At 41.5% G+C, this 15,539-nt stretch overlaps 1 protein-coding gene across 1 annotated transcript in view; it reads right to left on the reverse strand.

Annotated features, from left to right (window-relative positions):
* The window catches only part of suclg2 (succinate-CoA ligase GDP-forming subunit beta), a 100,419-nt gene that overhangs the window by 54,235 nt on the left and 30,645 nt on the right, over positions 1 to 15,539 (reverse strand). Inside the window, exons 3-4 of the mRNA XM_069712877.1 lie at positions 2,522 to 2,621; positions 1,386 to 1,476 (exon numbers count right to left, since the gene is read on the reverse strand). Coding sequence (XP_069568978.1) covers positions 1,386 to 1,476; positions 2,522 to 2,621 — 191 coding nt within the window. The remainder of the gene's footprint in view (positions 1 to 1,385; positions 1,477 to 2,521; positions 2,622 to 15,539) is intronic.

Below are 15,539 nucleotides of genomic sequence, written 5' to 3' on the forward strand. Positions count from 1 at the left end.
ATCTATGAGGAACAGCTCTGTGGAATATTCGTATGCTGTGAATAAAGCAAAGGGAGGCAAATACAGAGGAACTGTATGCTTAGCCAGACAGAGAGCAGAAAGAGGAAGCAAGCAAGAGGCTCATTTGGAATAGAAAATAAAAACAACTTTACAGGAAGCGATCAGTTCTGTGGTGGTTAATGGGCTGCAGGTTTTCTAGATGGGGTGTTTGTTTTTAACATGCACTGCTCTTGTGTTCTGTTTCCAACCTATCACTCAGTGAATGAGGATGGATTGCCTTCTCTATGCTCTATGTTAACAGACAGCTCTCCTATCTTCTTGTCCAAATGTTGTTTACCCCAGTCACTCAAACATTATCTTAAGTTGCCTGTTGTTTGACTTGTAACCTGTTTCCCAAACTAAACATTTTCTATTCCCACAGTCTTGTTCTTTTCTTTTTATCAATCAAACCATTTTTTGTCTCCTACAGCCGTCTTCCTTGACCATCGTCTACACCCTGCCTCATCTTTCCCCAACTTCTGTCCTCATCCCTCTATCAGTGGCATGGCAGCAGAATCATGTTGATACAGAAGTGCTGCCCCTTTTCTGTGTTGTTCCCTGCTCTGTGGTGCTCTATGAGTTTCGGCTTGACGTGGGCTCCATTGGCAACTTGACAGCTAAGCTCTGGCTGTCATTTGAAACACTGGGTTCTGACTTCACTGTTACTGTACTCGGTCCTTCAGGTCATTCAACGGCTGCTCTTGCCAAGTCTGATTTCTGCGCCATAGGCGATGTTCTTGGTAGGACAATTACTGTAGATATCCTATTGACGGTCATGTCAATCAATCCCTCATATCTAATTTAGGTTTTGACCAATTTGACACTTGATTGATTCCACCAAAACTCTGCAGTAGAATCAGGTGCAGGGGTTGGATGGAAGTTAAGGGGTGCAGCAGAGGTAGACAGAGATAAGGAGAGACAAAGAATTACAGCAGAAGTAAGACCCACAACACATGCCACAGACTGAGAAGGCTTCATCACCTGGAAATGTCTGCTTTGAGGACGTACTGCATGCAGCATGCGAGAAGAGAAAATGATATTCCTGCTTGTTAGTGGCAGATAGAAACAGTTGTTTACCAAACACTGTAAATTCACAGAGGGCCTGCTTCAATTTATGCAATGAGCCATAACACCAGTCAGCGCATACCAGCAGTAAACAACAGTGGACAGCTACTATTTAAAAAAGAAAAGAAAAAGAAAAACAGCACAGACTTCCTTCTCAGACATTAATTTTACAGAACTGAATTACTGGACTCAAAATACCTTGAAATGAGGTCATAAAAAAGAAGAAAAAAAAACATCAAGAAAGAGGAAATGTTTCTCCCTCAGTCCGTGCAGTGGCTCACCGTTTTCACTTTAACTCCATCTTTAGGTGTCTGCTTTGTCGTCAGATTGAAACCAAGCATCTTATTGGCCAGCTCACCAACCACTGCAGGACTGAAGGGCAGATGTCAAAGGTAAAAGAATTAATAAAAATGTCTAAACAAATCTTAAAAAAACAACAATGGAAAAACTAAGTAAAGCAGGTAGGTTTACAGGTTTTTCTTCCCCTCTCAATAGATTTGTTTATCTGAAATATGGCTCAGCACTTTCTGGGAATTAATGTAACAGATTCTGACAAAGCAGAGCTTTTGCAGGCACTTTGGTATATCTGCACATCACTGTAAATGAACCTCGACTTATTCTCTCTATTTAGAAGCAGCCCACATGCTGGGGCTGCTTCTGTAAGCCTGCTCTGGTTTTGTAAGTGAATACAAATGAAGCTAGGGGTTGTACTCATCCTTTGATAGATGAGAGGAAGGTGAACTGTGCACTCATGTCACTGTCTGGGGACGATGAACTTCAGTGTATCTCACTTTGAAAAAGTTTCCGGCCGTTCCAAACCCTGAAGTAGGGTGATGGTGATACATGTCTGGGACAATTGTCATAAATCACCTTTTTGCCTTTAAGGCGGCAGCAAGTGGTAGGTACACCTTTACTAAAAAGACAGCACTATTTTAGACAAGGGAAGTTGGTGAAGGGAAACACAGTGCCTGAGCAAAGAAAAGCTCTTTCAAGTTGTTGTTTAGCCTTCTGAAAAATGCAGAAGATTTCAGAGTGAGTCCTCATTGGAGGAATACATCCATCACACTTTGTAACTTTGAGCTAGAACAAAATAAACCTCAGCAGTGGCACCAAACCCAATCAACCTGAGAAAGAAAAACTGTGTGGAGTGCAGAACGCTTCAGATGACCTTAAAATCCCTTTTTCAACATTTAATTGAGAGTAGTTGTTCGAAAACAAGAAACTGGAAGACAGAAAAAAAACAAAAAACGTTTATTTGCAGCACAAGTAATCCCGACTGTGTCTTCTATCCTAGAGGGAGCATCTTCAGAGAGCTCTTTGAGCCCCCTCACCGTAAACGTCGCTGTCGTTGGAGAAAATAACATGGATTTATCTCCTATAGTAACTCACAATGTGAAATACACAGCGGCATACTTACTCCTTCGTTAAGTGCACTCCACCTTTAAGGCCACTGTCGAACACACCTTTGCCTCTGCCACCCGCCAGAATCTGAGCTTTTAGCACGATCTCCTTTGCATCTGAAAGAGCAAGACACAAAAGGAGGGAAAGAGACAGAAACATTTAGACAGAGACTCTGCACCTTGAATTTCCCTTTGCATCTGCCACTTATTTGTCCATCTGACTAAAGGAAGGACGGAAGAGGAAATCAGAGGGGTGAGTGTGATATGTGGAAAGAACAGTGATTACGACAGAAAAAAAGAGTACAACTGTGACTGGAGCAAAATGTTAAAAGTGCATAATGACATGCTCACACGGGCAACACTGACATTCTGAGTTTTAGCAGATGTAGTGTTTACCATGCTCACTATCTTAGTTTAGTATGTCAGCATGCTAATGTTAACTAAATAGCAGTAAAATCTAAATACAACTCATGTTTTGCATGTTTTGTCCCAAAACCAAGAAGCAAAATTTAAAAATCTGGCCTGATGATGGCGCGAGATCAAAGGTCAGAGAACTACCAAATTTATCAATATCAACCTGAGGGTGACATGTTCAAAGTTTAATGGCAATCCATTCAACAGTTGTTGTGATATCTAACACAAAATCCTAAATGTCTGAAACCATTATTTCCTTTGCTGAACTTTGTGCCTGTACATTTAGTAGATATAGAGATATGTTTCCAAATTAGTGATGACTTTGCTGGGATGTGCTGGTGGATAAGTGGGGGATATTTAAGGAAGTAGTAACTTTCACATAAACAATGGTTCAGGTCATCTTTCCTAAACCCAAGAACAATATCTGTCAAGAAGCAACTGCTCCACTCTTGGAAACTTTCACATGACCTTGCCCCAATTATATAACCACCATGCATCCCCTTTGCTGTCACTGCCATCTTGGAAGAACACACACATCAGGAGGAGGGCCCTCAGCGGTCTATTCAGTATCCTGTCCACAATCTCCCTCTATTCAAATGGAGTGAGGACACTTGATGAAAGATGGTCTCTGGCTAGGTTATTATTATCTAGGTGGGGGAGTACAACCGTTGACAGGTGGCTGCCATCAGGTTGGGAAGTGGGTGGTTGGGAGAGTGGAAGGGGATGATTCGTGAGGGCTAAAAAGACACATTGACCTTGGGGCTGAGGACAAGCTCCTCCTTTGAAAATGTGAAAAAACAACAACAAAAAACAACAACTGTATGGGCAGGCTGGTGATCGTGTATGAGCTGGCAAGCTGAGAGAGCCTAAAAATGCTGTTTCTCTGCTGCTATACTAAGAAAAGGGCAGACAGACAATAGCCGCTGACAAGGGTGGCAGGGATTAAACTGACACTGCATTAGTGAAGTCTGTTCTATGTGGAGAGTTAAGGGCTGAGAGGGGAGAAGGGGAGAGAGAATAAGAGAATAAAGGTGTGCTCATATGCAAAGGGCTTTGAGAGAAGTTATAAATGAATAAATATGTTAATAAAAAACTGCTACTGCGCAAAATTAAAAAGAGTTCAAAGCAAGATGAGAAAGAGTGTCCTGCGGGCATGTGCAGCAGAGGGGGACAGCACAGAGGAAATGGCTTTTGCTTTAAAAGGAGAAAGAAAAAAAAAAGAAACAAGTGGGAGAACAAAGATGGGGCCCAACAGGGGATTGCATTGTTGAGGTGCGAATAAAGGCAGGAGAATTGACTAACTGATAAAGACCTTAAAAAAAGCCAGATAAGGTTTTAAAGCAAAGACGTATTAAATATATTAAAAGGCATGTAATGTGTTAAGGCAGTTAATGGGGTGAGAACGAGGCAGGTGTTCATTCCTGCTGCACTAGTAACTGATAGAAAACCTGCTTATTATGTGGACCACAATATATTGTGAGCAATATCAGCAATTATAAATGGGTGCTGAACTAGCAATGTGCTGATAATGTAAGAAAACTTTATTAAAGAAAAAAACAAAACAAGAAGAGCAGGATAAATAATAAGGTGATAAAATGTGGGTATTGCAAATAAAACATGATGAAAAAAGTACACATTTCTCAAACACACACAATTTCAGTAGAATCCAAACAACTTCTCTGGTTAACATTAAAACAGCACTCTCAGTAGAAATACATGGAGAGGATAATGATGTCCTCAAAGATCACACTGAACATGGTGCACGGTAAAGAGCAGGGCGACCATTACCGCGTAGTATGACAGACATGAGATGGCCTCTAACACACAGACGAAAGGTTGGTCCATAATGAGTGTGGAGCAGAGTGAGGATAGGATGGAGAAGTAGGAGTGGTATGTAAAAATCAGAGGCAAGTCATGCTTTTATGTTCGACCCAGACATTGCGATGAACAAGGGAAAAGAAGGGCACATGCCTGAAGTTAATCAGAAAAAACACCAGCGAGCATCGTTGGAGAGTCGGAGCTGAAGGTGTTCATACAGTGGAAAAATGCAATATTAAATCTGTAAACTGAGGGGTCATGCTAATGAAGGGTGACATATGTGGGCTCAATAAATTGCATATTCTGTCCGAAATACTTCCTTGAATGTATGTTTTCATTACCAAGTGTGCAATACACAGAGCATTTATTGATGGAAGAGACTAATTAATAATTTCTTTACTTGCTGCAGCCACAATAATTTGAAATACGTCCTACAGAAATTGGTTTGGTTATTAGTTGCAACGAGAATGGGGGAGAGGAACGTCGTTGCATAATCAGATCTCCACTTCCATTTGTATCACACTGTGAAGATGTGGAGCAAGATTTTCATCTCCATTTATTTCTTATATCTCGGGGACACAGGGGAGGAGATTAACATTGCACAACATCTCCAATCACATCACATGCTATCTGAGTAATGCGGTCATCATCCTCAGGCCTTACTCATTTCCCAGTAATGAGTGCAAATCTACTCCCAGTATGCTTGCCAGTGACAGCAGCTGGCAAAGAGGATGCTACTTCTATAATCAGTGTCTCTTTCACCCCTTTCCTTTTTGCGCACCTTTGAAAGGCCTACCCCCACCAACCCCCCACCCCCACCACCCTCTCCACCCATTCCTTTTCCATGTGGCCCATGAGCGGCCAGCAGCACAGTTAGCTTTGGTCTGATATTTAATTAAACCTTCGAGGCTGTGCCATGAGGGGGATTCCTGGCTGGTAAGGGACATATGCAGACTGCGTGCCAATCCAAAAAGAGTAAGATAAGGCTACCATCTGCAAGGAGAGAGAGAAAAAGATCAGGGTGGCCCTCCCCAGCATCCATGTGTGCTGTAATGAACGTAATGTGGCGGCTGAATGGGGAAAACTAATCAAACTCTTGGGAGAGAAGAGAAAACAAAAACGACCCCATACAGCCACAATCAAACGCAGAGTGAGTCTGAGCCTTCCTATGGATAAATGCCGTTAACTCCATGGGGGGGGAAGAAAAAGGAATGAAAAAACATCTTTCAACCTTCAGCATCTGCTAATCATGACAGTACACCTCCTACTTATGATGCAGGAGAGTGTTGATTGATGTTGAACAAGCAGTAATTAGTCTTTAGAAAAAAAGACAGGGTGGAAATGTCCCCTACAAGACAAATAAAACTAGTTATAATTTCTCTGTACGTTTTTGGATTCAGGGGTATGACAGTACAACTATAAGAAGAAAAACAACAATCTGTGCTTCCATTTGTTTCCATCTAGTGGCACATGGCATGTCTTTAAATAACGTTGTTGTCAACTCTATACTAAAGCTACAGAAAACTGTTGGAGCAATTCTAACTTCTGACTCACTTTGCCATCGGGCTTTTTGCTGTGTCACATGCATTGCTCACTGATATTGGGAAAAGGGAAAAGAGTTACTGTCCAACAAGCTTTACTAAATGCACAAGAAGAAAACTGAATATGTGCACCCTGTATTCTATTTCATGTGCATTAAAAGGTGAAATTAGGCCAACACACAATGTACAGCGTTCAGTGTAATACTCTTGCCAACACAATCATGTTTTAATAACACTTAAGCACTGTCAGAGCCAGTACACTGAACAGGTCATGTTTAACGTGTGATGATTGCATTTAACCACAGCAGTGAAGCCGATATCATCTTGGACAACTTCAGCTTTTCATTTACTTTTACCATTTCCAATTCTACCAGACTGTGAAAAGGTCACACAGAAAATGGTTCTCTATTCATGCAGTGATGGCAGGAGAATAAAAAGGAAAGACAGGAAAATAAATGTTTTGCATCTCCCTTGACATATAGTGGCCTTGAAATTCTTAAAGCCAAATATGTTGCCTGTTCAGTTAAGGTTGAAAAGTTAACTAAGATTGCTAAATCCTAACCGCACTATGCATAGCCCTCTCCCACTACTGGCATGTCAGTCAGACTGAATGTATCTTGCTATATATAATGCAAGAAATCTGTCTGTATGCAAGTTTTTTGTTTGTTTTGTTTTGTCCTCCCATATTTCAACAACCGTTTGTTCCATCTGCTGAGGATGTGCACTACCGAATTTGGTGTGATTTGGACAAGCAGCACCTTTAACATGAATAAACTTTGATAATAAGGCGACCGTCACTCCGTTCAACATCAGGGGCAGAGTCTCGTCGCACAGCCACAGTTCCAGAAAGTATTGTAGCGGACGGAGTCAGGCATGTCTTCACTTACTTCTGCAGTGAGATTTTCTCAAGAAAGACGGTTTTCCCTACGACTAGAACACAGGCCCAGCGCCTAAGTGCTTTGTCACAGCCCCTAAGATGAACGAAGACTAAAATCTGCATGCATGGCAAGTGAGAGAATGAGAGGATCAACCCCTCTTTTATAGAGTCCATGGCAAGTGAGGGAGCCTCAGGGGAGAGACCATAGACCAGGGGTCGCCAACCTTTTTTCCTCTGAGCTACTTTGAAAAAATGAAAGTGAAAGCTACTCATGTTTAGTAAGATGTATTCACATAGCTGACCTCCACCCAAACCAGCTAAATAATAGCATTTTATGCGAACGATAACAAATTGAAATTCCACACACATTTTGTATCATAACAGCTTAAATTCAGTATGTGCACGCTTTTATCTGAATGCATTTCTTTACGTTTTCGGTGTGGGTGTGGGAGGGGGGTATTTTCTGTATGTACAATTATACAGATGGTGTTTAAATGCCTACTGAAGTGCACGGCACACTTGTGTGGCCAAATATGTTTGAAAAGTGTCAAATAAAGATAATATAAGAGTTTACCCATCATTTCGGACCCCTGTCTTTCCAGAAAGAAAAACATGTCTAAATCAAAACCTAGTTTATGACTGGACCTTGTGTGAAACTGGAGGGCTTTTAATCTGAAAAGTCACAGCATTCAGATTACCTGCGGTGTAACTTTGGGCTCTGACCCACTCAGTGACAGACACTGGCTTCATAGATCTGGCCCCACTGTGGCGGTCTATTACATTATTACATTACATTTCATTTAGCTGATGCTTTTATCCAAAGTGACTTACAATAAGCGCATTTCAACCATGAGGGTACAAAACCCAGAACAACAGGAATCAAGAAAATACAATTTCTTCAAGAAAGCCAAACTACAAAGTGCTATCAGTAAGTGTCATTTTAAGTGCTACTAAAGTTCAAGGTAAAGTCAGAAGAGGTGTGTTTTTAGTTTGCGGCGGAAGATGTACAGAGTTTCCGCTGTCCTGATGTCGTTGGGGAGCTCATTCCACCATTTAGGAGCCAAGACAGAAAACAGTCGTGATTTTGTAGTGTTTAGCTCGCAGTGAGGGAACAACAAGCCGATTGGTAGAAGCAGAGCGGAGAGAGCGGGCTGGGATGTAAGTTTGGACCATGTCCTGGATGTACACTGGACCCGATCTGTTCGCAGCATGGTACACAAGAACCAATGTTTTGAAATGGATGCAGCTAAGGTCCAGCCAAAAACATTGTATTTATGTTATTTACCTAATTTATTAGGAATTGACGTTTGCTTCTGTCCTCTGATCTCTGTGTTTCACAAAGGGCGTTCAACCCACCTGACTTGGTGCAGAGCAGACATAGGGAAAGGACAGCGAGGGGGTACTGTCAACTCCTTAATCGACTGCATTTATAGCATTGTTCTCTTGGACAGGTTAAAAAAAAAAAAAAAAAAAAAAAAAAAAAGCTGAAATGGATCGCCAAATATACTTTGGTCATCATCAATATACCTGGGCAGCCAGCTCAAGAAATAGTATTTATGGAAAACACTGCATATTGTTCAAACCTTCGGTGAGCTACTCAGAAACAGGAAACGAGCTACTGGTAGCTCACGAGCAACAGGTTGGAGACCCCTGCCATAGACTGTACAGCGACTGATAATGATGACTAATGTGTGTTCTCCATTCTGTCCAAACTTCACTCTGTATTTTGATGTCAGAAATATTAGTGAGATATTATTGGAGTTTATAGTGACTTTTCTGTTGGATACATTTCTGTTGCTGCTGTAAAAACAATATTTTGTCACATTTATTATGTACATACTGTATTCTAAGAACCAATATAAGTGAATAAGATTAAAAAATAAATAAATAAATAAAAAAATACCCATCCTTACTGCTGCCTGCTCCAAAGTCCAGTGGAAATTCATAGTTTTTCTTTAAATCCAGGAAACTATGGAGAAGTCTGTACACACCAAGACCACAAGCAAAAAATTAATCCTGCCAAAGAGGCTTTTCTGAACAGGCACTGCACTAGTGGGTATAACAAGAGACTAACACATTTTTGAAACACAAAAATAAGACAACAACAAATACACCTCTTTGTTCGCCACAACTAAATATATCATTACCATCAAACTGACTTGTCTAGTTAGGCCCACTGTCCCTGTGCCTGTTTCTGCATCTAATGATGGCATCTCAGTGCGACTCAATGGAGGAGACTATCAGTGTCCTAGACTGACAGTGGCTCTGTGTGACATCTCCTCCAGTCATTGGGTGCATGACAGCTGAATCCTCATTAGAAGACAAGTCCACCTGGCTTTCAGACAAAGACAGCACCTCTAACGACAACCTGAGATGGCCTTGGTCTCCTTTCTGCGATGGAGAGGTGCAGTTCAAACCCTCGGCTGAGAGTTTTTCAATGCCATGCAACCAGAGAGGTGACAGTAATGATAATGGTGCTGTGGAACGATGGGTGCTAAATGACCACGGGTGTATCCGTAGGAAGAATCATTTGTCCCCAAACAAAGACACTTACCTTCTATCATGCCGCATCATGAGACAGTCAAAAACACCATCTCTGGTTGTACACAAGAGATCTCTTAAAAAATGTCCACAACAATGTTTTCAGTAAGTGACCAAGAGTCTGCACAAAATTAGCTGCTCAGTTCTTATTATTGGCTGAACAGTTTCCAACAGTTCAGCATAAACAATAGCAGAAAAAATAATATCCTAAAAGCTACCAACATCTGCTGCTAATGCATTAGTGGGCAGGAGGACTACTCACAATGCCATTTCCATTGCTAAAGCAATGAAATGTGCCTAATGATTGTAGCTCCCTACAACAAAGCACAGTGGCATTTGTAAATTTCACTTTCTATGTCTAACCAAACTTTACTCATAACTCCACGTCAAACCCACCATGACTGGGGGTACCCAGTATTAATGCACTGTAGCCTGACGACAAAACAATAGGCAACATGTTCACTTCTACTGGTGCATTAGTATCATCACTAATACTATAGAGGGGATGTGTGAGAAATAATTCCATGTCTCACCCACAACATGAATAGGTGAGGGTGCGTAATGAGGAGGTGGAAACAGTAAGCTGCTTACAGAAATCAGCTCTTTGAGAGACAGGCTGCTTTACCCTGCAAAGCCTATTTACAGCTGTTAAGACAATTTCAGATGCTTTGCTTTTTCTTACCAACGAAAGACCAAAGGCTAATGTAAGGGGATAACAACAGGTCCTGGGAGAGACCGGTGTGATTTGTGTCTGCACAGGCATGCTTGACAACGTGTACTCTCTCATATTGTATTTGTAAATAATATTTATTTATAGATATACTTTTTTGTGTGTATGCAGGTATTACATAGCCTATGAGGCATTTCAGCTTTGGCTATGTATGGGTGGGTCGCAGTGCCTGAGTTGATAACCTTTGATTTCACACCAGCCCCTCCCCTCTTCTCTCCTCATTGCGTGCCATGCGTGTTATCTTGTGAGGTGGTGGAGACGGAAAAACTGCAGGCTAACATCTGTCTTCCTGTGTGACAGGCCAGCTCTGTGACGGGACATGGCCTGTTCCGTCCATCAGCTGGAGAGCCCTGCAGGGTATGGGGTGTTGGAGAAGAGATACCTGCAGCTCATACAAGCTACCACCAAGCACTTGTGTGTATACCCCCTATAGAGCGATCAAAGTGGCAAATGAGCACTATGTTGATTTTCTAGGAGGGATGAAACTAAGTTTAGGGGCAATACAGACACAGGGGGATCTACAAAGTGGATTAATAGGAGAAAGCAACAATAGACTCATGTAAAGCAAGAGTGAAAGAGAGAGCGGAAGATTGAACTAATAGCAGTCAGCAAGACATGAGGGGACAAGAAAGAGTGGGACTAAAGCCAAAGAGTAAGGAAAGATCATAATGTGTGGGTAAAATGCATAAGAAAGAGCAATGTTGTTTTGACCTGACATTACCAGTTAATAGCTATGTAAATAAACCTCAACCCATTTAAGTGGAAGTTATTAAAATAATACGTGCCCAAAACTCTGGCCATGTAAACAGCAGCAACATAGTTAATGGTTGTACATTTGTCAAGAGAATTTATATTATTGTTGTGCCCATACTCAGATCAGTCTTTTATGTATATGTAAGCCCCAAAAACTGCAGTCAGATATTCCATACAAACAAACAAGGTGCAGCAAACTCAGTTCAAACAATCATTTATTCTACAATTATGGAAATTTGGAAAACTGCACCTTTACAGTGTGCAGACAACACAATATCAGAGTAGGGAGTATGTGCTGAATATGAAGAAGTCAAACACAAAATGGCCAAAAGTTAGTGATGTAAATGATCATGTCATCTCAGTGTGAGTGGAAGCCAAAGGTTCAAGACATGAACCAGTCATATCTGAAAGCTTGTGTGCCAAGTCAATGTTTTTAAAACCTGTAGTTTTTATATCTCTGAACTGGCGACAGCCTTGGCCGGAGGCATCGTGTACACACACATACATCCCTCCCAGGCTTGTGGTTGTGATATCTCAAAAACATCTTGAGGGAATTTCTTCAGATTTGGTACAGAAGCTAACTCGGTCCCAAAGATGAACTGATTAGACTGAGGGGGTCAATCGTTCAGGTCACAGTGACCTGACATCATCCCATTTTGTGAACACAATATCTCGGGGTCCCCTGGAGAGAACTTCTTCAAATTTGGCACAGGCCTTTGTTTGGACTCAAGGATGGACTAATACAGTGGTGGCGGTCAAATGTCAAGGTCACCAAACTCAAATTTGAAACAGACCTTTTCCCATCACTGATGCCAATACAGCCAAGCAGTAACAGGGTTTACACTGGAAACAGTAAAGGTAGCGAGAGTAACCTACTGCTAATGGATATGGTAGCAACAAGAGCAGAAAGATGGCAGCAATGGAAGAGCAATATCCCATAAGACTAAGGCTGCATATTCCTTTGAAGTTCAAGAACCCTTTGTAAGATCAGATGCCTGGATAGATGAGCAGCTGCTTCAGTGTCCTCTGTCCAACAGTCCAACGAGAAGAGAACACGACATGGCTCCAGCTGGTGTACATATGCACACAAACAAACTTCTGAGAGGGTCGTCTTATCTCTCACCATTTCAGACAAAGGGAGAAGTGAAAGGACTCTACTAACTGCTACTGTCAGCGCTTTTCACAAGAGACTGCCTCATTTTCTGAAGGGGGAAGATGAAAGTGGTCTTAAAAGGCGCATGAAATGTTGAAGAGCATGAGGCAGCTCCAGTGGTGTACAGTGCGAATGAGAAGGGAGGGGATGCACAGCGAGGAGAGGCCTGGCCCTGTTCCATGTTTTAACCATGTTTGACAGCAAGATATAATGTTCTGTCCCTTGCTGAAAAAGAAGTGGGCCCCATGTGCACATAATTTATACTATTGTACTGCTGTGAATTTTTGTTTTCTTTCAATACACCATTGCAGTGCTAGATCTGTCTAAAACGTTGTTATTGGTGAGACGGGATAGGTATAGCAAACACAAAGCTGAGTATAGTAGAATTTGATGCCAGATGGACCAAGGTCTTACGCAACACTGTTATCCATATCCAGGTAGATACAATTTGGAACAGAACTAGAGTGAATACAGAGAAAAGACAAAGAGGCAAAATAATGGGGAGAAAATACCACTGCACTGCTTCTTACAAATTCACTACTCAATGAAGCATGGCATCGCCTTAATAAAACATGCAATTTAGGGCCAGTATTATCCAGATAATGGCTCTATCATTGGGCAAGTGTTGGGACACAATGACATAAGAGCTGAAGGGAACTGAAGGATGAGCAATGCTAATGTGCACAGTAGCATAGCAATACTCAACGCACATGACAAGGCTTCAAAATCTTTTTTGATTTGTGAAATCCTATTACACTGCACATCTTATACCCAAGGACATCAACAACCATTTTGAATAGTTATCCACTGTGCAAATTTATTCAATTTTTTTTTTTTTTTTTTTTTTTATCAACTGGTTATTGTCTCATGCATGTTAGGTTTAGTAGCTTCTGCAAAAGCTTCCTTGAAGTCCATGAGTATGAACGCAATCACTGGAGAAATAAATGAAATACAAGTTTGATTGACACTCGTATCCTTCCGCACAATGTATCATGAAATGAATTAAAACTCATTTGAATGCAGTCTATGTAGCCTAAATGATGTACACTTATGTCGCGCTTTATCACCCTTGCAGTCTCAAAGCACTTTACAGTTTGCCTCCTATTCACACATACATCCTGCCATCTTGGGGTTCAGTGTCTTGCGCAAGGACACTTTAGACAGGAGGACTTGGGGATCGAAAAATCGACCTCGTGATTAGCTACAGCCGCTAGTATGTTGAGGGTTAAGCTATGTAGAGTTGATCCTGCTCTGTTCCCTCTGTGATCTCCACTAATCCAATTCAGTGACGAGCAAACATGATGTTAGATTCCTAGTTCTGGTAATATAACTGCAAGACAGTTGTGTGTTTTATTCACAACATTTCCATATGAAATGATTCAAAAATTTCCCCACACAACTTTATGGAATGATTATCAGTTCAGGCCTGGTCTTCTCTCATCTGACTTCATTTGCATTCAGAGTTTTCTGATCTTTAGAGGAATCTAGTCATCCCTCTGCCTGTGCAGTGTTTCCTGTGCCACTGGTTGCTACGCAAACATCCAAAGCAGAGTATTTCTACTCCCATGTATAATAGTTGGTCGTCTTTTGCTCAAAAGCTGCTCAGTTTTCTATCCCTCCAAACAATTGTTCCTGAAGACCTCAGTTTTAACTTCATCCGTCTGCAGTTCTTGTTTACAAATGTTGTTTTGCATACTTCCTATGTTGATTTCTGAGGTCACTGGTAGGGTTTCTTTCTGATGACTCTACCTGTTGCACTATCACTGCTGTGTCAGCTAAATCGTCCTGCAGCTGCTTTGTATGTATACAGGGGTTTTGCTTTGTACTCTTCTTCACAGCACAAATTTAGTTTTCATCTAAAACTTTTCTTGGTCTTCCAGATCTTGTCTTGACTTCCACAATTCTCCTAAACTGCCAATTCTTAATGACACATTTCAGACAGTGGAAATTGCAAGCTTCAAGCACTTTGATATCTTTTGATAGCCTTCCTCAACTTTCTGGGGATCCATTAGCCTCAATTTTAGATTTACAGTCAGTTCTCCACATCTGTTGAGGTTTGAAAAGCCAGACAATTTACCAGCTCTGAAAGTTTCATCAGCTGGCAATTTCCGATGAAAATTCTTGACCTGGCTTACAAGTCCTAACGAGTCAGTTGATAATGAGTTAATGAAGTTCAGAGACTAAAAGTATGAAGGTGGATAAAAAAATTCAAAGACTGCTACTTTTGCACGTGAATGGTGTGCAGCATCGTAACTTGCAAGTTGCATGAAGCTAAAACCACTGAGTAAGTGTTCCAAAATTTGTGTGAATATTTTGGGGAACTGACAAGAGTGGCAGAGAGTCAAATCCTTTCAGTCAGGGTGGTGGGGAGTGACAAATGTGTTTTTGCATGTGACACATCTGCCTGTTTTCAAGCGCTGTGAGCGTGCTCACTGTCAAGTTGGAGAACGAAAGCATCATTGCGCCACAGTTCAGGTCATTTCCATCTAATGTTTTCCTTCAGATGTCTCAGCACATCACAGTAGAACTCAGTGATGACAGTTCAACCCTGGGTAATTAATTTATGGTGCACAACCCCCCGAGTGTCAAAGAAAGCCAACCCACTGGCGCTTCTGACCTGATGCGGCATTCTAGGGCATTCTAACAGCTATAATTATTTATTTTTTTAAACAGCAAATTAAAACAAAAGGCAATGCAACAAATAAACTGAGAAAGCACAGTATCTGCCCTGGTACATAGGCCAGTCAGGGGGAGAGGGGAGAATGAGGAGTCTAGTGAGATGCTTCACGGATGGATAAGAAAGTCCACAAAACGGCTTGTGGTGATGCCCATGGTGGGGAAGTGCATTTTTGTGACAGATGGTACAGGCCAGGCAGAGTGCTGGGTTGGTGGAAAAGCATATGGTACTCTCTCGATGATCTCATACAGCAGCGCCAGGCTCAGTCGGCGGTGTAAATGCTTCTTTGCACCCTGCCAGAGAAAGCGGAACCGTTGATATCACCAGCAAAAATGTGGAGGCACACTAAGTGTGCATGTGTGTTATGCCATATCTTATGTGACGTTAGCATTTTATTCCAGACCACTACTAATTAGCCATTCTGCTGTATCAGCACCATAGAGAACATCACCTTTTTTTTTTTTTTTTTTTTTTTTTAAATCGACTACCTTTGTGGATATAGTTCTTTAATTGTTTCTTACAGACATATAC

Source organism: Brachyistius frenatus, unplaced genomic scaffold (genome assembly GCF_029030835.1).
Source record: "Brachyistius frenatus isolate BFR_SWC_R1_liver_20210118 unplaced genomic scaffold, ASM2903083v1 Contig_4, whole genome shotgun sequence".
Lineage (NCBI taxonomy): Eukaryota > Metazoa > Chordata > Actinopteri > Embiotocidae > Brachyistius > Brachyistius frenatus.